At 48.9% G+C, this 25,722-nt stretch overlaps 1 protein-coding gene across 1 annotated transcript in view; it reads right to left on the reverse strand.

The window, feature by feature from the left end:
• Positions 1-11,920: 11,920 nt before the first annotated feature.
• The window catches only part of dlc1 (DLC1 Rho GTPase activating protein), a 16,672-nt gene continuing 2,870 nt past the window's right edge, over positions 11,921-25,722 (reverse strand). The window contains exons 2-11 of the mRNA XM_084454218.1: positions 24,390-25,722; positions 23,038-23,217; positions 20,578-20,737; positions 18,635-18,842; positions 17,905-18,121; positions 17,027-17,141; positions 14,856-15,083; positions 13,529-13,746; positions 13,235-13,408; positions 11,921-12,965 (exon numbers count right to left, since the gene is read on the reverse strand). The exon at positions 24,390-25,722 is cut by the window's right edge and continues 379 nt beyond it. Coding sequence (XP_084310344.1) covers positions 12,866-12,965; positions 13,235-13,408; positions 13,529-13,746; positions 14,856-15,083; positions 17,027-17,141; positions 17,905-18,121; positions 18,635-18,842; positions 20,578-20,737; positions 23,038-23,217; positions 24,390-25,722 — 2,933 coding nt within the window. The 3' untranslated portion in view covers positions 11,921-12,865. The remainder of the gene's footprint in view (positions 12,966-13,234; positions 13,409-13,528; positions 13,747-14,855; positions 15,084-17,026; positions 17,142-17,904; positions 18,122-18,634; positions 18,843-20,577; positions 20,738-23,037; positions 23,218-24,389) is intronic.

Consider the following 25,722-nt stretch of genomic DNA (forward strand, 5'->3'; position numbering starts at 1 on the left):
GGCCTATATGGTGACGTAAATCCGGAGAAACGCATGATTTTTATTGATGTGTATCGGTATGTAGGTCTACATTAAATGATTGCTCATTATCATATCCTTTTGTTTTGTAGGTGGCATAAACAGGTTTAGGCTAAAATACAGTAGCCTAGGCCTCACCTAATGAAATGTCTCAAACAATACCTATTATTTATACATATTCAAAATAAAATATGAATGATTAATTACCAGCCAGCATTGACAGGTGGGGCCCATATGGGTTAAACGTGGGCTGGCGATATGGGTCCCAAGTGGGTTTGTCCACAGTTTCCACAGTGGCTCCACCTGGGTTTGCCCACATGGGCTTGAAGGGGTATCTGACTGAGCCTTAGGTGGGGTCCAACTGCACGATTTATGAGGCCCATGTACAGTAGGTCCAACTTCTAGTAGCCCAAGTGGGTAACATCTGGGCCCCTTATTGTTTGTACAGAATGTACAGAACCCCTTCATTTCACCCACTGCTTGACTCACTTTCACATGGCAGCATTGTGTAAATGCCCTAACCCCAATGCATGAGGTGCTGGAAGAAGTAGCATTTTATTCAATTACATAATGCTTGAAATGTATGGACAGCATCATCAGACTTTCTATGTGTGTGGAGCAGAGAAGCAGTGTGCTTGTTTTTAAAAAGCATATGCAGAGAACAATTTTAAAACTATTTTACCATCAAATCTGTAGAATCCTGATATTTGTAATGTGCCTGACTGTTATTGTTAAAGTAACATCTAAATAACAGGAGGGCACAACTTATATCACATGAATCAAATCATTATTTGATGTGGGACTTGTGAAGCAGCTGGGCTTTTAGCCAAATGCCACCAAGTCCTTGATAAAACAAGCTAAGCTACAGAGGCATGTTCTAAATCTTCTCCTTGTCTAATTAGTGGATTAGTAGCAGCTGTGGTGCCAGCGTTACACTTTTGTGGACATTTTTGTGGACTGACTGCATGGTGAGCTACAGTAGAGTGAGTTTCCACTAAAAGTGAGTTTCCACTGGACTAGATCTACAGTATTTATGTTTTCTATAGGCTATTCTCTTGAAAGAACTCATGAAATAATTCAGTCATTCCTAGTATGTGTGAACCATATACCTGTACAGTACATGGCTAAACGGATCTTGTACGTAATGATGAATGCAAATAGTACAATTATCCCAGGAGTGGGGCCTCCACATGTTAATGACTTAGTAACTATTTTTAATGACAAACTGGGTGCAGCCCTTAGCTCTATAGCACCGATAAAACTGAAAAAGGTCGTAACTAAGCAAAAAGCTCCATAGAGGAATGAGGAGATAAATGAACTTCAGAGAACATGTAGGAGAGCTGAGAGCACATGGAGGAAGAACAAGCTGCAGGACCACCGCAATATTCTTAAAGAACACCTCTACTCTTTTAACAAGTTCACAAGAAATGCTAGAAGAGATCATTGTCCAAAAAGTGATTTCTAGAAAACCATTCCAGGGTGCTCTTTTTAACGATGGATAACCTAACCTCTTAAATCCTGCCCCCTATACACCTATCAACTTGTCATCTACTCTTAAGTGCGAAGAATTTGTAGCATATTTTACAGACAAGATAACTGACCTGGGTGTTAGGATGAATATCACCCAGTCGAAACCAAATGTTTTTATTGATGACCCTCTTCCCCCGCAGAGCAGGGTTATGAACTTGTTCACTCCACTTGACACAGAGGTACTGAACAAAGTGGTGTCTCAACTTAAGTTGTCTACCTGCCCCCTCGACCCTATTCCAACCAAGTTCTTCAAAACCATTCCAGGGACACACTAGCTATTGTTAATTGGTCCCTCAGCACAGGCGTCTTTCCATCAGCACTAAAAACTGCCCTGAAACTTCCCTGGTAAAACCCATCTTCTAGAACCAGGCCAGGTCCAGCCTGGCTTATGTGCGTGGCTGGCTTGTTTCTGTTCAGGACTGGTAGAACTGAAGCTAGTCATGCCTCTGAAATGGCTGTGAATTGAAATGACATGAAATAATGTCTGATATATTAGGATAGGTCTTGTCGTATGGACACATCAGTTCCAATGCTTCCAATGCTAATCCAGCACAATAAGAGCAGGATAGCCAGTTAGCTCAGGAGCTCACAACAACTAGTAGCAGCTTCCATAACATTAATGGTAGTGGTCAGCGGCTAAAGCAGTTACACTGATGATTCCTATTTTGCTGCAATTGGTTCAACTTATTTTTCTGGACAAAGGATAAACCCAGATAACACAAGGCTAGAGGACCTACAGCGGGTCCCCGATGAACGAGTTTGCAGAACTCCGGCGGAATATAACACAAGGCTAGCGGACCTACAGTACAGCGGGTCCCCGATGGACGAGCAGGTGGACCTCCGGCAGAATCCAAGAACAGGAGGAGCAGAAAACAAAACACAGAGTTGCATACACAGAGAAACATAACAGTAAGTACAAGTCTAGTATATCAATGGGACTTGTAATTGGTCACTTAATTGGTCACCGAGTTTCTGCAATCAGTTTGACATAGTTAATTCATTTGCAAAACACTACATTAGGGCTGGGTTAAAAAAAAAAAGTTGATCTTTTATTTAATGAATGAATGAATAAATGAAGGAATGAATAGTTCATTAATTCATTCAATGATTCATTCATTCATTCATTTTGGAAATCAGTATCAATACCCAGCCCTAGTATTGATGTGTTGCATAACTTGTCATTCATGTAATTAAGGTTACAGCTAAAAAAAAAAAAAAGTTTTTAGTAACACTAACCGAATCGATATTGAATCGAATCGAATTGAATCATGATAATCGATTCTGAACCTTGTGAATCCGAATCAAATCGATTCTTGAAATTTGAATCGATACCCAGCCCTACTGTACATTTCCTAATAAAATAAAATAAAAACTTGCAGACTTGTTTTACATTACAGTCAGCCCAGTGTCTGGGGCAATGGGACCAGGTGCTCCTAAGCAGTTCAGTATTTTGAGTTGCTGTGGGGCTAGGAGTGATTCTGCTAGCCTCTTGCGCTGCCTCCAGCCACCCTCCCTGTCTGACGCCTGCTTCAGGTACTTGGTAGCCTCCTGCTGCAGTGCCTCCTCAGTGGTTCCCCTCATGACTGGGTTTTTCCATGTAGCCCCTAAGAGGGATAAAGAAGATATTAGCTCAGAAACACATTTCTGCTTTATTGGCACAGTGACAGTAGAAAAGGACAGGAAAGTTGGGAGAGGAGGGGACTGACACCTTCATGCTCAGAGGTACTCATTAATTCGGGGCATGCTTTAAATTCTAAACATGATTTAGTTACAGCAGACTTACATTACACCAGGGATTCTCAACCTTTTGTAAGTGGTCGATTATTAGTCCAGACAGGAATGAAGGTCACATGGGAAAAGACACAACCCATGCATTATCAATTTTGTTTTGTATAAACTTGTGATCATGATGCTGAGCCCAGTTTCTTAAGTGAGAGGAGAGCATACTTGCGCTCGTTGCATGCAAGCTTTCCTCAGTATTGTGACAATATTACTACTTTTTAACCACTAAATAAGCATTATTTGACCTTTCAATTCACTTACATAAACAGACAGTGAGTGTGTGTGTGGTATCTTTAATAATAACGAAATATAATATATAACTAACAAACTAAATTACACAAATAACTTAAAGGAGTAATAAAGGGAAAAATCATGTTTAGCCCTGTTTTAAGGTTACTCATGATCATATACAATGGTTCAGATCAAAAAGTTGACAAAACTAGCACTTTTGAGAAAGTCTGATAATTGCTCTACCACAGTTTTGGTCATACAATGGATGTGGGTGGGCGCCTTGAAAAAATTATTCAGAAAACATGTTTGTGGTTAAATCTTGATTGTCAAGGCTGACGCACCCACTAGTGCTTGTTACAGGTACGCAGGAGGAAAAGTCTATGTACAGTGTAGGCTAGACTTCCCGCCCACTCCTTACTTAAATTACTTTATTGTAGACAACGTTTTGGTCCCAAGACCTTCATCAGGTTTTAACTTTATTGTAAGACAACGTTTCTAACTTTGTCTCACACACAGCATAATTTGTTGAGATCCTAGCCTACACTCTCAGGTTCTAACTTTATTGTAGACAACATTTTGGTCTCAAGACCTTCATCAGTGTTTAACCGGATGAAAGTCTTGGGACCGAAACATTGTCTACAATAAAGTAATTTTGCAAGTAATGACAGTGTGCAGGAAGCCTCTCTTTTAACTGTTTGTGGTTGGAAATATTTGTCAATATAAATACGATAGCAATGCTCTTTGATAAGATGGCCTATGAGAGATGATTTCAAAGATGCTCCTTTGCTCCTTCTAAGCTACAATGCTCTGTACCAGGAAAAAACTGGCTCCTGAATGAGTTAAGTAAGTGTTCAGGTCACAGTCTCCCAGGGGTCAGTCGGGTGTTGGGCTTCTGTATGGTGCTATGAGACTAGGGAGGAAGACTTGGAGAAAGTGCTCAGTCACTGTTGGTCACGGAAAGAACAGAGTGCAAGCACACGCACACACGGAAACACACACACACCACACACTAGTTTGTAAAAGAGCCTGGTCTATACTGTCTCCTTACAACACACATAGGCTACTAAACATGCATACACACATACACACACATGCACATACACACACACAGTTTCATATCGTTGATTATGAATGTGTGCTGTGTAACCAGGTCACCACCAGGACTCCCCTAACAAAACATACAGTCTCTCTCTCTCTCTCTCTCTCTCTCTCTCTCATCTACAGGGCAGGAGTTGCCCCTTGGGCAATACATTGTGTGAACATTGTCTTCTTTCAGGACAGGACAAAGATAGCCTCACCTCACAATGCCCTCATGTAGGCTAGTCATCAACTTAATTAGCTGACTGTATAGATAGGAGAGGTTATCACATATCACTTAGCCTACTGTAAAAAAAGGGTGCTAGCTACAATTAGAATAAAAGTTTCCAAAGAGAACCACTTCTTTCAGGTCCCTAAGGTGCTGTTTGGAACTCTAAATGGTGCTTACTGGGTCTGGTCTGGAAATGCTTCTACCTGGAACCTTACCGACCTGCAAAGGGTTCTGTGTGGAACCTGCGTTCAAGGCCATTTTCTCTCAGAGGTTAGAAAACCTGCGTATTATCTCCTCAATTCCCACGTGAATTTGGAGAGACGTGAGCTACGTATATTCTGTGACTCTCGCCACAAACCCAAGGCACACGGCCACCCGAAGGAAAAGCCTGGAATGGAAATCATGCAGGGTAGTGTGCTGCTGACATAAGAGTCCCAGTTTTCCAATCACATCAGTTCACATGTCCGTGTGCCCTGCTACTCTCAAACCATTTACAAGCGTAACCAACGCTATCTGTGTGATAAGGAACATGGTGGATATGTTTACCAAAAGAGTTTCTGAGACATAATCTTTCTGCCGCCCTTTGTAAATTGTGTAGGCCTATGCCTAGGTGAGTTGTGTCAAACCGTAAGTGTGAAAGGGCTTTTTTTTTGTGAGATTTGTGTGCGTGTGTGTGTGTGTGATTAGTGGCCTATGTAAACGAGAATAGGCTGCTTGAGGAAGGCCTAGGCTGCAGTATTCAACATGAGACTATAACAACCTCTCAGTAACATTTGCTGAGGGCCATGGTTTGTCAAGGTTAGATAGTTACACCGTTTTTGAACTTTATCTGGATGACATTTGACAATCCTGGGAAACGTGGAATCGCTTTTTACGCTTGACATGCCTTATCTAGGTCTAGGCTTGAATGGAGTTGTTCTTTAATTCGCTTTCTACAAACAAGAGCGAGCTTCATTTGAACTTGACCTACAGCGGCAAAATCCTTTCGCCATGGTGAAAATGTGTGAAGCGTTTCTTCCGGAAAGGCCACTGTGGCGGCGATACTCGGCGTTGGCGCCTGGCTGATAAGGCCAATGACCTCAGACTTGGAGGATTGCCAGGACCACGGTTGCGTAAGCTTATCTTGGCACCAGAAACACATTGCCCCTGTCCATCCCTCCTGTGTGTTGCTCTCTTATGGCCGCGCTGGCGGAAAACAAATGTTTTTCTTCCACCCCCGAGTAGCCAATAGGCCTACAGACACATGTGAGACCTTGACCACAGCACCAGTTGACCTTGCCTCTCCCATGGAACAAGTCCAACGGCAGCGTTGTGATCAACACAACTGGGCTGGCATAAACAGTAGTGAGGTCTGTATCATAGAGCAACAGCGCTACCTAGTGGACAGGAATGGGCAAAACAACCCAAATAGTATCTGCCTCAGTTCACGTAGCCTGCAGTAGGCTAGTGAGTAAGGTATTGTTCGATATTTTTTGTTTCATTTCCAAAATAATGGGTCCAACTATTTCCCCCAAAACGAATTCCAGTTTAATTCAGTGATTTGAAGTCATATGGTGTTACGAGGCAAAAAGTAATCTAGCCTAATTGTTTACACAGAATACTGTAACGAATAGCAATAACTGGGTCGGAGGCAAGAGAGTACAGTAGAATGAATGCTCGGTTTAATAAACCAATAAATGATGGCAAATTGACACAATCAGTCTTGTACCACCAACCACAGGCGTGAGCTCGAGACCAACCTTACATGCACCCCCATGATTGGCCGAGAGCAGGGGAATAAACCTGCTGATCCCTCAGATCGGAACTCCCTTGAACCAGGGCCTCTGCTGCATGATAGGAAGCACCTTGGAAATACACCAGTGTGACCATAGCAACACACAAACCCTGTTCAAAGTCCCACACTTAACTTCCTGTATCCCATTCATGCCAGACAGGAAGTTATACTAGTTATATATAGTAGCTTCAGTTGTTTTTTCAGATATGAGTGCAGCTGATAGGGATTTAGTGACTTGTTTTCATGTGTGTTTTGGAGGAGGTTCATTAGGAGGTCGTCTGACACCTGAGACAATGTAACCCGCCGCGGTCCGAACTGACCAAAGGATGTGGATGTGTCAGCGCGTTGTTCAGGTGGTCGACCAACTGGAGGTAAAACAGAACCGTTACTATTACTAGACAACATAGATATCAGCTCAGTAGGAAGGAAGCAGGATAATGGAAAGGAAGTCAATATGTGATGGTTTGGAGGGGGGAAATACAACATGCCAAACAAACATGGGATGCATTACCATACGAGACTCCTGAACAAGCAACGCACACCAAATAAGGAGGCTATCACAGTGCACAGTAGCACGGTGGAACCCTACACTTTATAATACAACCCTCCACATCGGTGGGACTTCTCTCATACCTGACCAGGGTTGGAATGTATATCTCTTTACCAGGAAAAAACTGGCTCCTGAATGAGCCTCTTATCAGTTAAGTAAGTGTTCAGGTCACAGTCTCCCAGGGGTCAGTCGGGTGTTGGGCTTCTGTATGGTGCTATGAGACTAGGGAGGAAGACTTGGAGAAAGTGCTCAGTCACTGTTGGTCACGGAAAGAACAGAGTGCAAGCACACGCACACACGCAAACACACACACACACACACACACCACACACTAGTTTGTAAAAGAGCCTGGTCTATACTGTCTCCTTACAACACACATAGGCTACTAAACATACACACACACATGCACATACACACACACACACACACACACACACACACACTGTTTCATATCGTTGATTATGAATGTGTGCTGTGTAACCAGGTCACCACCAGGACTCCCCCAACAAAACATACAGTCTCTCTCTCTCTCTCTCTCACACACACACACACACACACACACACACACACACATACACACACACACACACACACACACACACACACACACACACAGGGATGTACAGTAGCTGCACCACTAGATGGTGGCATTGAGCTACATTCCCAACGACACCATGAGAGGCCTCCCCCAAGATCGCCCATCATCCCGAAGGAGCTACCACAGGGCTCACGCCACATTAACTGTGGCCCACAGAGGATTCACCCAGGATTCAATGCTTCAGTGCCGTTCCCGTCTGGGGCAGCCGTGGGGGGCGTGGCTAGCCTACTGGACAGCTGTGTCACATCTGGGACAGGATGAGGTCATGGGGCATGGTTCTGCTTGGTCAGTGGAGCAGGTGAGGTTGTGTGTGTGTGTGTGTGTGTGTGAGAGAGAGAGAGAGAGAGAGAGAGAGAGAGAGAGAGAGGGAAAGAGAGAGAGAGAAAGAAAGGCCTCTTTTTATAGGCTACTACCATACACCCAAAACCATACGCCCAAATGTGGTAGGGCTACTCGGTGTTCAATTTCCATTTTGGAAAATGTCAGCTTTACATAATTCGGGGAATCGATGGCATCGGTTCAACTACGCCAGCTGTGACCATGAACCCAACGCTGTTTTTCCCCGCCTGCTGTTGACACATACCACATCATCATTACTCAACACTTGCTGTTGCCACAACAACGACATTCCTCATCCAGTCGGGATCAGGGAATCAAGCTCCAGACGGAGGGTTGCTTTGACTCTCGGGTCCTCTCGGTCATCTGACACGTACGTGTGATCTCCAGCCAATCAAACACGACCGCTCCGTCGCCATCTTAAAGGGCCAAGGTCAGAGCTTTTGCAAACAGGCAAGCTGAAGATAGAAACCTGTTAGTCAGTTGTCACGGTATTTGGTGAACTTCAGGTGGCATTTTAAAAAGGCATTGACTGTGCTTATGGCAGCCGGAAGTAGGCTACTGATTTCAAGAATTTTAGCCATAAATACCTTTTTGGGTAATGGTTATGGTTAGATTTAGGGTTAGGGTTCTAAGGTTAGTGTTAGGGTGTCATAAAAATAGCAGGCACGTCTATTCTTATGGCCGCCGTAAGAATAGACTATACATTCTTTTTTTTAAGGGTCGAAGCACTTTGCAATTGCTTCACTGTACTACACTGTAAATAAGTCAGTCATTTAATTGAAAAAAATCAGGTTGGATAAATCCTATGATCTGATTGGCTGACAGCATTATGGACTTAACAGTATAGCTTGTTGCTGTTTTGGCTCCAGCCTCAGGCGCCCCCTGCTGATGCCTAGTGGTACTGCAGGCTGAGCTGTGCTAGTGTCAGTCAGTTTGATAAAGAATGACAGGTCCTGAGCCATCTCGCTCACACTGTGAAGCTCCCCTTAAACTGGGGATCTAATCTATCTATTTGGGGATCGAATCTATCTATCTATCTATCTATCTATCTATCTATCTATCTATCTATCTATCTATCTATCTATCTATCTATCTATCTATCTATCTATCTATCTATCTATCTATCTATCTATCATCACACACACACACACACACACATAAACGTGCACACATATAGACGCAGACACCAACACACACACACACACACACACACACACACACACGGGCTGTCACCCTCTCTTCATTTATCAATGTGAGAACCAGTCTCCGCTCCATTCTCAAAGGGTCTGGAGGAATGTGATGCAAGTCCTGGATGAGCCTTATCTAGACCCCGAGATGTTTGGGTTCCCAGCCAAACACACACACACACACACACACACACACACACACACACACACACACACACACACACACACACACACAAACAAGCACATACATGTACACCCCTTCCCCAAACTCTGTGTGCGTATGGCTGTATGTCTGCATAATGTTTGCGCAGGTGTGCGTCTGTGTGTGTCCGTGTGTGTGTGTGTGTGTGTGTGTGTGTGTGTGTTTTATCAAGAGATGAAAAGCTCTGTTTTATCTCTGGTTGCCCAGAAGAGAATGTGCATGGCGTTCGCAGGCCCACATGAGCGGAGGGGGTTCCTGGCAGCGGAACGAACGAACACACACGCAACGTACTGTCCACAATCTGACAAGTTATCCTGATGGGGAGTGTGTGTGTGTGTGTGTGTGTGTGTGCGCGCGCTCATTGAGTGCAAGTTTGTACGTGCTTCATCTGTCCTCTGTGCTGTGATTACGGGTGTGCCTTAAAACGATGGTATGTCGAGCACACACACCTCAGGATCTGTATATTAACACACACACACCTCAGGATCTGTATATTAACACACACACACCTCAGGATCTGTATATTAACACACACACACCTCAGGATCTGTTTATTAACACACACACACCTCAGGATCTGTATATTAACACACACACCTCAGGATCTGTATATTAACACACACCTCAGGATCTGTATATTAACAGCAAAATGCATGTGCGTCCAATACCCATGTGTGAGTGTTGTGTTTTCCAACCGCTGTATTTGTGTGTGTGTGTGTATTTTACAAACCCTTCCCTCACTTGAATTTACAGATATCAATATTGCCCCATATGTGAGTGTACAGTAATACAATACAGTGTGAGGACAAACTGCCAAAATTGTGTGTGTGTGTATGCGTGTATGTGTGTATGTGCGTGTATTCCTACTGTATGTGTGTACGTGTGTGTGTATATGCATGCACGTACTTGTGTGTGTGTACGCGTGTGCACTATGGGAAAGATTCCCTCCACCCACAGGTGGCCCCTGCTGGCCAGAACGGCATGTGAGAAAAGCACGCGGGGGGAAGGGGGTCCGAGCCCCCATAAGCCCCCCCCCCCCCCCATAAGCCCCCCGCCCCGCTCCACCCCCCCCCCCCGGGCCCGGCCCCTGACCCTGTGACTGCCCGCCCGGCCCGCCAGCTGTGGCACAACGGGCTCCATTGTCTGCAGCCCTGCATACCCCTTGTTATGCAAGAGGGCAATGAGATCACCATCCACCCAGCCAGCCAGCCGCTGCCCACTGCAACCCCCCCCCCCCCCCCCCCCCCCGGCGCACATGATGTTTGTGTGTAAAGAGGGCGGGAGACGGAGAGAGAGAGAAAGAGAGACAGAGAGAGGTAATCCAGAGCTATAGTTCAGCCTCAGTCTGATCTCTCTCTTGTAAACAAGACAAATCTTGTATGTTTTGTGAACAACGTGTTGCTTAGTCACTTGTTGCTAAATGCCAAATATCAATTTGCCACGCCGAAGTCTACGTCATTTCAAGATAGTCCTTTTTTTTTTTTAAGAAACAGCTTCCCAGAGACAACTTTGTTGTTTTGTTTTTAATACATTTAATAGTGCACTTGACTGTGATTAATCTGTACAGGAATAATATTATTAATAAAAAAGATAAACCATTTGTTCATTTCTGTAACTTAAAGCGTAACATTTACAATAAAATAACACGACATGGTACAAAACGTAACTTAGCTGAGGTATAAATACGACACATGGGGCTTTAAATTAAAACATCATTGTCATGCGTTATTTGGCAGCCTACCCTGAATGGGAAGCACATTCATGGTGCGACATGATGGCTTAAGCAAATTAGTCACTTACACCGAACAGAGAATGTGAATTTTCATGATTGAGCAATGAGTATGTGAGTGAAGATTACTAGTATTTAGTATCTTACTTCATTTAAGGCAACACTGACAGACAGACATACACACAGAGAAAGAAGCCTACTCAAACATGATCCTTCTTTGAAATGACACAAACGTCCCCTCTTGCCTCACTGCGTCCTATTTACAGTAAAACCTGTATAATCTCCACCTTTATAAAAGGACCACCTACTCTTTTCTTCTTACCCTTCTCTTTACTTGACTCTTATCTCTTTCCCGTAGACATTTTGGTGCAACAGACAACATAAATGGCTGTGTTGTCTTGTATATAATGAAAAAAATGATCATGAGTGAATCGTGATTAATTTTCGTTTACATGTTTGGCCTACTAATGGTGGCCGTTTTGAAAGGTCCATGTCGAGTGAAATATTCTGTGCTCTTGAATTATACTGCTTCCCAACACCTACATTTTGGATTGGCAGCTTTTTTTTATATATATATATATATATATATATATATATATATATATATTTATATACACTCTCTTTTGGCTTAGTCTTTAAAAATTTGGTCCATCAGAAATCTTGGTCTCCATTTTCGTTTGACGGTAGTGTAGTCATCCTCTATAATCGACATTTCTGTGGTCTGTACATTGCTCTTCCTTCCGTCCCACTGGTGTGCCAGCCACCACCATCTGTCCCTCCACCTGTCCCTCCATCTGTCCCTCCGCCCGTCCATCTTTCTCAATGTCCTCTCATTCAACCAACTAGAGACTCTCTATACACTACCTCACTCATATACTGAATATCGTCTATACATTCTCTCAACTGTGTACTCATTACTCTATACTGATAATGTGGTCTTTATACACCAATCTTCTCACACCCTACCATTGCTGTAACAGGAAAATATATACACACACACAGAGACACACACACACACACAATCAAAAGTAACATGGACAGTGACAGGAGTACGTGTATACACAGTATATTGCAACTGGAAGCCAGTGCTCATAATATATTGAATTATTTAACCATTTATGGACATAAAGACACACACACACAGACACACACACACACACTAGTCCTCTCGCTTCTCAGAAGCAGTAGCACCTCTTTCACATGGTCTTATTTATCCCAATGGCATCTTTTCCTGTGGCGGTGATGTCATATCCTGTTAGTCCAGACTCTGTCCATTCCGGTCCTCTGAATGTCACCCAATACGCAGGGGTGAGTGGGAGAAAAAACAACAACTATGGGACGGGTTCGAAGCAGGAATGTCTCATCATCAGTGACACACTCGGAAAGTCCTTCTCTCCAAGGTCCAGGGTTAAGTCTATCATTATATTAATCATATTCACACGGGGGTACGGAACTCCAAATCCCCCCCCGCCTCCCCCCAAAAACCATCAAACTCATCAGTTTTAGAATTAATTTAGTCTGTTTGGGTCCTAAGAAGAAGAAGTCCAGGTCGGAACCCAAAAGGTTGTAGGTGTCCAAGATGCGACCTGATTTGGACTCGGTCACAACAAAGTCTCTTATTTCTCCATCTGGTTGGTGAAAGACTCGCGTATCCTGACCACCTCGGCAGCACACAGGTGTCCATACAGCTTATTGTACCACTCTGGGAAACGACCCCTTTATAGAGAGAGAGAGAGAGAGAGAGAGAGAGAGACCCCATTAGTACCACAGAACGTTGTCTTGACGTAATCTTTTTTTTTTTTTTTTTACATCGACAGTCCCCCACCAAAACAAAATTCTGTCTGACTCCGACTCCCTTAATAAGTTAAACCCATGTCCGTCACAGTTTTCTGCGAACTACCCCTTTAACCTCTGGAACATTGCGTAATACCATCCCCTTAACGAATGGTTTCGAGTCTTTCCCGTCCGAGCCGGCGGCCGCTCACCTGCAGTCGGTCCGGGAGACGTGGGTGAGGCGGGACTTGTTGGCGCCGCAGGGCTCGACGAAGTAGCGCGAGGTCAGCACGTTGGTGCGCACGCCCAGCACCGCCGCGCCCTCGTGGTCGACGGAGGTGGACACCAGCGCGCACGCCCCCTTGGGCAGGTCCGTCACCCAGGCCCTGGCGGGGGGGGGGGGAGGAGAGGGAGAGGTGAGGGGGGGGCCGTTCCAGCCGGAGAAAGCGGCGGTTTGAATAAGACCGAAGGGGACACACACACACACACACTCCCGTCGCTCTCACCTGAGCACCAGGTGGTCCCGTGGAGGGTGGGGGGCCATGCTGTTCCTGACGTACTGGTAGACGTCGGCGCGCTGGCCCAGGCTCTCCACCACCCGGCTCTCCAGCAGGTCCTCGTCCCAGTGGGCCTGCTCCCGCAGCACGCGCATCAGCACCTCCTCCGGCGCCGCCGGCACCTCCACCGACGCCTTCCACAGACGCAGGGGGGAGCCGTCGTGGACCTGGGGGAGGGACGAGAGGAGAGGGGGAGAGAGAGAGAGAAAGGGAGAGAGAGAGAGAGAGAGAGAGAGGGGGAGAGAGAGAGAGAGAGAGAGAGAGAGAGAGAGAGAGAGAGAGGGGGGGGGAGAGAGAGGGAGAGAGGGAGAGAGAGAGCATTGAGTTTATTTGAACATGGTCAGCGACGTGAGTGAATCCAGGAAGTAGTGACCCTACGTACATCCTGTAGTGACCTGACATTTACGTGATTATGCCTCCCGGGCGTCACGTCAGACACCGAACTTACGTAAAAAAAAAAAACCACAACTCCGTTTTCCATATGCGACGTGAAGATCACTCCCACAATTTCATCGACTCTTATTGCGCAACGTTTACACAACGGATTCCGTATCTCCACCTTCCCCAGTGACCTCTCCCTATCAGCGCCAGCAGTCAGCTGCCTGCCGATGGCGATAGCCAATCACACGGAGGCCCTGTGACCGGGAGGAGATAACCTCCGCCGGGGCCCCACACTGGACAGGATGCCTCGGCCTGGGATAGACCGGGCAGTGTGTGTGTGTGTGTGTGTGTGTTTGAGTCTACATGTTGGGAAAGCACTTCTTGTCAGTGTGTGTGTGTGTACATGTTTGCGATGTGCTTCTTGTCTGAGAGAGAGAGAGAATGTGTGTGTGTGTGTGTGTGTGTGTGTGTGTGTGTGTGTGTGTGTGCGTGTGTGCGTGTGGATGCTCAGTGTCCCTGTCAAGCTGATGTCATTCTGGGAGTAGGGGACCGAGGGCCAGGCTAGTTTCACACGGACCTGTTTCTACACAGGAAACGCTAACTTGTGTTTTTCCATTAGAGAACGAGGGAACGGGGAAAAGGAAGGGCAAGAGAGGAGGAGGAGGAGAGGCGGAGCCGAGCGAGAGGAAGTAGAAAGGGATGACCTAACTGGAGACATATTTTCAAGTGCTTGTCATGTAACTGGTATACTTTCATAATCATCATGAAACCAATAATAAACACGCATAATGTACACAACTTTAAAAGTAGTTTAACACATTAAAGTATAATGCAAGCCCCCACCCCCCCACACACACACAAATAGTCAAAAAAAAAGAGACCAATCCAATCCTACCTTCCTATAGGCCAGCTCGGCATGCTCGGGGGTGGAGCAGCTGTCGTAACCTTTGAACTTGTCCTTGGCCTCTTTGAGCAGGGCGTCCAGGCTGTCCCTCAGATAGACCCTGTAGCCCGGGGGTCCTCCGGCCGGCCTCCCCGCCTCCGCCCCCAACTCCTCCAGCTTCAGGGGCACCAGGGCCTGCTCCACGTACGAGTTCCTGCACCGGTTCATCTCCTCTGGGATCTGAGGGGAGAAGGAGCGAGAAAAATGTTAGCATTAGCATTAGCGGATATAATCAGCTATTGGCCTACAGTTAGCTACGCAGATAGCGTTAGCTCTGAAGACGGTTTGCATTAGCTATGAAGACGGTTATTTTTAGCCGAGTGGGTAAATAGTTAGCGTTAGCCATATGAAAAACTAAATCTTGGACTGCTGTCTCCCTTTGGCTATGAGCTTGTTGAAATGAAATGAAACAAGGAATTCGGTGAATGTTCCCTAGGAAATCTCAAGGTCACCAAAGACATTCAGCTGACAGAGTTAAACAACCCAGTGTAATCTGTTATCATTCTGACCACATCATCTACGTCCTGTTCGTCATTGAATCAGGGCAGATTTAGTGGTGGGAAACTCCAAATGAAATCAGACCCAGACAGAGATAAGACAGACCCTAAATATGGATGCGTAGAGCATCCTGTTATTCTCTAGCCATGTTTCCATCCACTTGTCAATCGAATTATGTGAGGATCGCTAAAAATATGAATGCGAATAAAGCCGGTGAACGTGCGTTTCCATCTAGAGCTTTAAATCGGATAAAGCATTTATCACAAAAGCCTTTTATCGAACAAGAGAAAATCCGGCCAGATCGACAGTACAAACATTTTGTCGATTTTCATGACTTTTAATCAAATTTTACTGTTTCCACAAGGCATTTTTAATTCGATATAACTTAATTCGCATAAAACGTGTGGATGGAAACATGGCTTCTCTCTCTCTCTCTCGTCATTCTCTCTCTCTTTCTCTTTCCCTCTCAGGCTTGTCCTCTCGGTTTCACTCTGCATCATTCCTTCAACGTAACACCCATAATTACATTCCTGATGAAAAAAACGAAGACAGCAAAACGTTTCATTAGCAGTGAGGGGTCGTGTTGGAAGAGGCTTCTGAATCAGAATGAAACCTCTCATCTAATTAGCTCGTCTTTGTCTTCCTCATCATCATAGATCCTCAGTCACTCATTAAATCATCAGAGGACAATTGTGGAGGATAATGTTATTTCCTGGTCAGGCCCCATGCTTATATCCGACAGAGGTTTATAATCTAATAAGGGCTTGGGTTAGACTTCAGATCCACGTGATCCAACAAAACCCTTACTGTAGTCAAGTTTTGTACCAAGTCACAAAATATGTTTTGTCATTAAGAGCCGATTTGGTGCAGCCTGGTACCAAAATTGCATTTGCAACTCTCCCAAGGAATTATTTTGCGCTTATCCGATCCAAAAGCTCCACCCTGGACCTCTGCACTTGGATTGGCCCCAAAGCAGTGCCCCCAAAGCATTGTGGGTTCGCGGTGCGACATGTTGGGGCTTACTGGTACTTCACCTTCCCAGACTGCGCTGCTTACATAACTACGACTCCCAGCATTCCTCTGGAGACGGGTAAACAATTACGTGAGTAATACCTGGTCAGGTGGAAGCAGGGGTGTGTGTGCGCGTGTGTGTGTGTGGGCGGGGGGGTGTGGGGGGCGCTAAGCAGCTTAACCTTGCATAACCATCGCAATAATGCTTCAAAAACCCTCAGGTGAAAAACAGCATCGGACTCGGATCAAGTTGTTTCGTAACCGAGACTAAATATGGTGTGCAGGACCATGGACGACTGTGACAGAATGACATCACATCACATCACACTGCCGGGAGGAGGGCCAACATCTGGGGTCGATCAAGGCTTCTGGTTCTTTCCAGGGCCCGACACCTTTTCTTGATTATTAAAGGGACATTTCGCTGTAAAAGCTAAATGTCTCAGGCGTTTTTTCACACCTCGCGAGAGACTGACCTCTAAATGCTCTCAGCTTGATAGCTGTATGGAATAAGACAAAAGTGTCAATTCTCAATCTTGTCAAAAGAAGCGGCGGAAAAGTGCGACGCGAACGGTGTGGCACTAGGACCGAGCGGCGCGGGCGAAGGCGGTACTGACCCGGAAGAGTTTCCTGCACTCCTGGATCATGTGGGCCAGGCCGTGGGTGGCGGCCAGGTTCTCGTTCAGGTCCCTCTGGTCGGGCTTCCCCAGGGTCTGCTTCCTGTTCATCACCCTGCGGCAGGGAAACGCGCGCACACACACACACACACACACACACACAGTTAGTGACACCCTATCAGTAAGAGGACGAGAGAGGGAGAGAGAGAAAGAGAGAGAGAAATGGGGAAGAGAGGGAGACAGAGAGAGAGAGAGAGAGAGAGCAAGAGAGAGAGAGAGAGAGAGGTCCATGGACATGGACACAACAGACATCAACAGCTGGAAGTCCTATACACTATATTTGCCTACAGTCAAAAGGCTATAATAGCACATGTAGTAACAATGTAATAATATGATCATATTCTCTCTCTCTCTCTCCCCACCAGCTCTCTCTCTCTCCCTCTCTTTCTCCTCCTCTCCCCCTCCTTCCTCCACCTACAATCTGATCCCCTGCTTTTCCCAGCCTCTCTCTCTCCGTGCTCCGAGGACCTACAGCGTTTCAGACGCTGCGTCAGCTGATCCTCTAGGTATTTACCCGGCGTTAGTGGAGATTAAATGAATTTAAACAAGGACACGGGGTTGATCAGGGTGAAATCGGTGCCTACTGCGCCTGTATCTCCCACACACACGCACACACACGCACTCCCACACGTACACACAAACACACACACACACACACACACACACACACACACACGCACACACACACAGGCACACTCGCACACACTCACCCACACTCATCTACACACACATACCCACACACACACTCACCCACACACACGCACACCCACACAGACATACCCACACACACATACCCACACATGCACGCACACACACACCTGGGCGAGGAGCTCTCCTTGCGCCGCAGCGTGTTGAGGTGGAAGAGCGAGGGCGCCAGGCACACGGCCAGGTTGGTGGGCGTCATCTGGTTCTCGGCCACCGCCGCCGTCACGTCGGCCAGCAGGCAGAGCAGCGTCTGCAGCGCCTCGCGGCTCTCGTCCGGCAGCAGGAGCACGGCGGCGCGCGCAGCCTGGAGACGCAGCTCCTTGGGCATGTCTGGAGGGGGAGGACACACACCTTAGCTTCACTGGTACGAAGGGATGACACGCTAAAGAGACTTGTGTGTGTGTGTGTGTGTGTGTGTGTGTGTGTGTGTGTGTGTGTGTGTGTGTGTGCGTGCGTGCGTGTGTGTGTGTGTATGTGTGTGTCCTGCTGTTAAGAACGAGAGTACACCACAAACCCGACGGTCTGTTTGTGCTAAATAGGCTTGAGTCATTAGTCATAGATGGAACGTTCCGGATGGGGCTAGGGCTATTATAGTGTGGATTTACGGTGTGTGTGTGTGTGTGTCTGTGTGTCTGTGTGTGTGTGTGTTATGTCTACCACAAACCACCTATCATCCCACAGGCATTTCTTTTGTTTACTGTTCTTACACACTTTCACAATCAGTCACTCCTGACTGGAAGACGTTTACCTGGAGTGGCGTGATGAGTGTGTTCTGCTATGTCGCTATCTTGAGGGTAAATCGGATAGGGGTGTGTGTGTGTGTGTGTGTGTGTGTGTTCTTACACTGGTAGATCTGGAGGAAGGTCTCGGACAGTTTGCTGGTCAGCAGGGGCTCGGGCAGGTCTCTGAAGTACTGCTTCAGCATGTCGGCCACGTCGTACGCAGACTGGCCCTCGTAGTTGACTCCGCCCCCGTCGGCGCCGCACGCCTCGTTCATCTGGCGGAGCGCCTGGATGCGGGATTTTACCCCAGACTTCCTGAACAGACCCACCTGGAGAGAGAGAGAGAGAGAGAGAGAGAGAGAGAAGGAGAGAGAGAGTTTGAGAGCCTATTCACAGACAAGCTTCATAAATCTAAAACACACACAGACGCACACACACACACACACACACACACACACAGCTAAGGATGATGTAATGCGTACTGTTTCAACCTGCCAGCGAGCTGAAGACTCACAACACTGACGCACAACCCTAACAAGATATCTCTCCTTACAACACAAAACAAACAAAGATTTACAAACTCCAGACACACAAAACACACGCCGAGGTCATTCGAGAAGAATGTTGTTGTGAACTTATTCCCTAAAAATCCTCTGGTTTCTGAATATCGGACTCAGTCAACGCGGCTACGCCACAAGAGACTCTATTCACTGTATTTCCGAGAGGATCCCGTGACGGCCGGTGGAATTCTAGAAAAGTGGGACTTCATCAATGGCCTTTTATGGCCTATTTCAAAATGGCGGCGTTTGAGAAGGGGGTGGAGGGGGTTGACCTGACCGAACGGGAGAATATTTTCCATGAGTGTTTCACCACCGTCAAACAGAGACTCCTTGTCCACTGGAGGAGTGAGCGCCATCCCTCGTTCCCCTCACTTCCTTTGTCCTCCCTCCTTCTCTCCTCTTCCTTCTCTCCTCCTTCCTTCTCTCCTCCTTCCTTCTCTCCTCTTCCTTCTCTCCTCCTTCCTTCTCTCCTCTTCCTTCTCTCCTCCTTCCTTCTCTCCTCTTCCTTCTCTCCTCCTTCCTTCTCTCCTCTTCCTTCTCTCCTCCTTCCTTCTCTCCTCCTTCCTTCTCTCCTCTTCTTTCTCTCCTCACTCCTTGTTTTTTTTCTGATTATCGCCTCCACTCCACTCTGTCCTCTCTCTCTGCCTTTTGTCCTCTCTCTCTCTCTCTGTCTCTCTCTCTCTGACTTTTGTCCTCTCTGTCTCTCTGTCTCTCTCTCTGCCTTTTATCCAATCTGTCTCTCTCTCTTTCTCTTTCTTTTACGCTCAGCGTCTCGCTTCCATGACGAAGAAAACTTTATTAACACTGACACAGGTGACTTCACAGCTGGAAACTCTGACTCTCCTTTTTCCCTATGAGCAGTATGTGTGTGTGTGTGTGTGTGTGCGTGCGTGTGTGTGTGTGGCCGAGGGTGACATAAGACCTTTCCGATCCACTGCCACTGCTTATGCGATTTGACTGATGTGACTGATTGCTAAGTGGAGGCTGGTTAAAAACAGCCATTATATAATACAGCGTTTTTTCTGCTGTTTGCTTTAAAGACGCATTCTTCCTTGGACTGATGAAACCATCACCCAGCTGCCAACGGCTGTACTCAAGCTTTAGGAAAAAGCTCAAAGGGGTGTGTCTGTTCTATTACGCAATACCAAGTCTTTGTGTTTGTGCGTACGTGTGTGTGTGTGTGTACTGTACTTGCGTGTGTGTGTCCACATGTTTGTGCTTCCATGTGTGTGCGTATAGTACAGTATGTCTGTGATTGTGTGTGTGTGTGTGTGAGTGAGTGAGTGTGCGTGTGTGTGTGTGCGTGTGTGTGTGTGTGAGAGTGTGTGTGAGTGTGTGTATGTGTGTGTGAGTGAGTGTGCGTGTGTGAGTGTGTGTGTGTGTGAGTGTGTGTGTGCGTGTGAAAGTGTGTGTGCGTGTGAGAGTGTGTGTGTGTGTAAGAGTGTGTGTGAGTGTGTGTGTGTGTGTGTGTGTGTGTGTGTGTGTGTGTGTGTGTGTGTGGTACCTGGTCCAGGCACTGGTTGCGCAGGTATCTCATGGCCTGCTGGATGCTCTGGGGCAGAGGCTGACCGGAGCGCTGGACGTTGACCAGCAGCGGCACGCCGAACACGTTCCTGTCCTTGTAGTCGCGCACCTTGATACGCTTCATAAACTTCGGCACAGCCCTGTAACACACACACACACACACACACACACACACACACACACACACACACACACACACAGACGCAGGCAGAAATTAAACAAAAGCACTAAGGAAATGACACATGTATACACATAGCCGCCTACTCTTCACCACATGTCACACACACACACACACGCACACACAAAAGAATAAACATTTCTAGACTGCACCGGCAATTTACTACCCATTATCCGTATATACACGCACCATCCCCTCTAAAATATGCATGTGGGCACACACGTAGTCACCATGTGTGTGTGTGTGATCCGTTGTTGGCTGTTAAGCAACGGTAAATTACGAGATGTTGGACTATGACCTCTTGCGTGTCAGCAGCCCAGCGGTCCTGACCTGACCATGTAAATGTGCATTACATGAGCAAACATCCACCTGGGCAGTCAGTCTGTCAGCAGCAGGAATAATGCACACGTACAGCAGTTGAGTTTCATTTAGATCTTGGCCCGTGATGACAAAGGTCATGTGTCCCGCCTGAATTTGAATTTCGGTACAAACTTTTCAAACGGACAAAAATAGAGAAAAGGTTTCTTAGAATGTAAGCCCCCCGGTAGGACGCCAGTGATAGAATCAAACCTCTCCAAATCGTAAATCCATATCTCGTATCTCTGGCTCATCTTTTGCTGTGCTCTGTTTGACCTGAGCGCGTTCTGGAAGCGTACCTGGTCTTATCTCTGGCCCTGGGATTGGTCAGGGCTGCTCCGTCGCACGACGCGTGACTGTTAACTGGCGCTTGCTGTCGAGGAGCGAACATCTACAGCTCTGGGTTATGGCGCCTCGCAAGATAAGGAGTTTATTTGCTTCGTTGGAAGAGTTGGACCTCAACCAGTAAGGCAGGTCAAATAAAGAGTGTGTGTGCGTGTGTGTGTGAAGGAAACTTCCAGAAGCCGATGGGGAGACAGAAGCCTGTCTCCAGGTTTACGAGAGGGGAGGATAAACACAGGGAACAGAGGTTAGGGGGGAGGCGGGCACGCCAGGGTGTGTGTGTGCACGTGTCACAATAAAGTATACATCCACACTTTGTGTTTGTCTATTGCTCACCTGTCAGTGTGTGTGTGTGTGTGTGTGTGTGTGTGTGTGTGTGTGTATGCATGCGTGTGTATCGCAGAGCGACAGGTCTTTCACCGCTCATTCAGGGTTGTATAATGGCTTCACAAGAGCGCCCACTCTTTTATGTGTGTCTGTGTGTGTGTGTGTGTGTGTGTGGATCCGTGTGTCGGAGTGCGTGAGAAAGGGGAGAAACTTTTAGACGGGAACATGTTACGATCCCACCCGGGAATTTTGGGTATGTGCAGCAGGCTTTCTAGCGGCAAAACAAGCGGCCTCTGTGTTTTCAAAGCGCTGTCGCAAGCCTGTCGTAACTCCTTCCACCGCGGCCAGAGGAGAGGCGGGGCCTAGGAGCTGGATGATCTGAGCGGGGGGGCAGGGGTGAGGGGGCGGGGGGGGGGGTGACTGAGTAAGAGAGCAAGAAAGGGCTGTATTGAGTCGGGCTGGAGCTGTTTGTTTTGCCCAGGTCTTGAAGCTAGGTGAGAGAGAGATGGAGTGAGAGAGAGAGAGAGAGAGAGAGGAGGGGGGTAGAGAGAGAAAGAGAGAGACGGCTGGAGAGAGAGAAAGAGAGAGCGAAAGAGAGAGAGAGCGAGGGAGGGAGAGGGAGAGGAGGAGAGACCTTGTGGGGGAGCTACAAGGTGTCCCAGTGCCATGGTGACTATACTGACTATCTGTCCTGGTGTGTAGACACACACACACACACATGGGACCACTGTGGGGCGACTATTGTGTGTGTGTGTGTGTGTTGCGCGGCCCCAAGCTTTTTAAGCCGTCCTCGGTCTCTAGCTGAGGGAGGCGTTTAGAGACGGACTCGCGAGCCGACACCCCTGCGTGTGAAAACACACTGACCGCCCCGGTGGAAGACGGAGAAACACACACACACACACACACACACACCCGTCCCCGACAATTAGCAGCCTGGGAAAAGAATGTGAAACCAGAGCTGAGTTCCGCCGGTGGAACGGCCTGGAGAGAGAGAGAGAGAGAGAGAGAGAGAGAGAGGGAGATGGAGAGGGAGAGGGAGAGAGAGAGATGGACAGAGAGATGGAGGGAGGGAGAGAGAGAGAGAAAGAGAGAGGGAGAGAGAGCGGGAAAGGGTGAGAGAGAGAGAGAGAGGGAGAGAGAGAGAGAGGGGACAGAGAAGGAGAGAGAGAGAGAGAAGAGAGAGGGATTCGGAGTGTGTGTGTGTGTGTGTGTGTGTGTGTGTGTGCGCGAGCTCACCAGCTGAAGCCGTGCTTGTTGGTGGGGGTGTGCTTCTCCAGCAGGGCGGTGAGCTGCAGCAGGGACAGCTTCTGGAGCAGGTTCATCTGCAGGACGGACTGCCGGCCCACCTGGAGCAGGGCGGAGGCCGCGCTGGGCCGGTGGGAGTTCTGGAAGCTGGGCCAGCGCAGCTTCTGAGGCCTGGGGGAGAGAGGGAGGGAGGGAGGGAGGGAGAGAGAGAGAGAGAGAGAGAGAGAGAGAGAGAGAGAGGGAGAGGGAGAGAGAGAGAGAGAGAGAGGGAGAGAGAGAGAGAGAGAGAGAGAGAGAGAGGCGGTTAAAACGAAAATGTTCTAGTACACCGTTGTATCGATGGAGTCTCACATACACACACTCACGTACACACACACCAGAAGAGAAGCCCCGAACTTGACCGGAGGTCACAAGGTAAGTCTCCCCCCCCCCCCCCCACCCCAACCCTCCGCCCCTCGTTCCCTCCTCAACGCCAAGTGATCCGATTGAGGATAACCGGGTCCTAATCTCCCAGGTCTATCAGCGTCTGCCAGACGATCGGAATTCCTCCTTTCTGGAATTCCGCCCGTGGATTCCTGAGGGAATCGCGGCATCGCCGTGGAGACGGAAGGTGGGGGGGGGGGGGCATTCCACAGAGCGCACCGCGGCGCGTCCCGGTGACAGCTGGTTACGTAAGGGGAGAGGTCTGGACGTGTCTCCTTTGTTCCTTGTCTCCCTCCCTCGCTATAAATATTCACCTCTTTTCATACGTCTTTCTCTCTCTTTCTCTTCCTCTCTCTGTGGCATCCTCTGACTCTCTCTCTCTCTCTCTCCATCTCTTCTTCTATGAGGAGGTGATAATGGCCTCCGTTAGTATTCTTTTATCTAGCTGCAGTGCAGCTCCGACAATCGTTACGAATCAAGCTGCCGCTTCATTGGACTATGACCTTTTTGAAATTCCAGAACACGCCAGTAAGTCAACTGCATAGTAAGTAAGGAAGGAAGGAAGTAGCCGAGCCTAGCGGCCTATAGGACAGGAGTCTATCTCCTGCTTCCTTAGCGTGAGGCAGCTTGATGTACCTGACGCAGGGACCCAACCCTTGATGCTGAGCGCCAAGCAGGGAGACGTTGGGTGGAATGATAGTTTTTGGTATGACTCGGGCGGGGATCGAACCCCCAACCTCCCAATCTCAGGGCGGACGCTCTAACCGCGAGGCCACTGAGCAGGTCAACCGCAGTCCAACAACAAAACAAACGTTCTACGTGTACCCGCCCCCCAACCCCCCCCCCCCCGGGGCCAACGAGGCCAGGTGTGGAGGGATGACGGAAGAGAGAGAGAGAGGGGAGGTTTTTTTGGAACTGACCTGTTGGAGCGCGTGAGGGAGGCGCCCACGCCGGAGTCCCTCCTCTCCCTGAGCCTCTCCTCGCCCTCGGCCAGCGGGTTGCCCGTGCTGTCCTGGTCGCTCCCGTTCTCCGCCTCCTCCAGCCGGTTCTGCAGCGGCGAGGACGGACACGGAGAGGCGGAGTCCAGCGCCGAGTCCGAGTCCTCCTCTTCCTCCTCGTCTTCCTCCTCCTCCTCCTCCTCCTCGCCGGCCACGCCCTCCGACCAGGCGTTGACGAAGCGCTGCAGCCCGCTGACGCGCTCCAGCACCTCCTCCAGTTTGGGCTCCTCCTCCTCCTCTTCCTCCTCCTCCTCGTCCTCCTCGTCCTCCCCTTCCTCCTCGCACTCGTTGTACGGCACGTTGTCGTAGAAGCTGAGGCGGCTGTCGACGGAGCCCGAGGAGGCGCGGCGGGCTTGGCCTCGGGCGCGGCGGACCCCGACGGCGCCGGCGGCGGCCACGTTGGCGTTCTCCTCCCCGCCGCCGTCCCGGGCGCTCCCGTTCCGGAGGGCTTTGGGGAAGGTTCCGGGTTTGTGTCCCTCGGGAAGGTAGAAGAAAATCACTCCTTCCTCCTCCTCCTCCTCCTCCGCGCCACGTTTCCCGGCGCCGTTGCGGCGGTTCCGCTCGACCACCGCCTGGCTCGACGACGGCCTCCGCTCGGCCTTCGGCTGTGCTGCCGCCGCCGCCGCCGGCTTCCTCTCTACCGGCCTGGGCGGGACGCTGAACGGGTCGAAGCCCTCCAGGTACATGCCGCCCCGCTTGCTGGAGCCGCCCGCCACCGTGCTGTGGCTGCGGGCGCGCGTCACCGGGCTGGGCGTGCTGACGGCGCTGCCGCTGCTGGCCTCCGATTGGCTGCTGCCCGTGCTGCCGCTGCTCGTCTGCGTGGAGTAGGACACGGTGCGGTTGCGGCCCAGCGTCTGCGTGCCGGAAATCGGCGTCAGCGTCGGCGCCGGACCGCGGAGGCTGGCGATGTCCACACAGTTGAGGCGGCGCAGCTTGTCATCGTCCAGCCCCTCCTTGATGACTGGCCCGCTGATCTCCAACTTGCCGCCGGCGCCGACCACCGCCGCGCCTTTCTTCTTCCGCTTGGCGGCCGCTGCCGAGCCGCTGCGCAGTCGCAGGCTCTCCATCCGCTTCAGGAAGCTCTTCGCCCGCGAGCGCGTGCTCTTGCCGCCGCCTTTTTCCGCTCCTCCTCCTCCAGGGTGGAGCTCGAACGTGAACCGCCCGCCCGGCGTGTCGAGCGGCGACGGCGGCGGCCCGTCCGACAGCGAGTCCTCGTTGGCGCCGCCCGAGCCGGCGGTGCCCGACGACGAGCACA

Source organism: Borostomias antarcticus (assembly GCF_949987555.1).
Source record: "Borostomias antarcticus genome assembly, chromosome: 20".
NCBI classification, from domain to species: Eukaryota; Metazoa; Chordata; class Actinopteri; order Stomiiformes; family Stomiidae; genus Borostomias; species Borostomias antarcticus.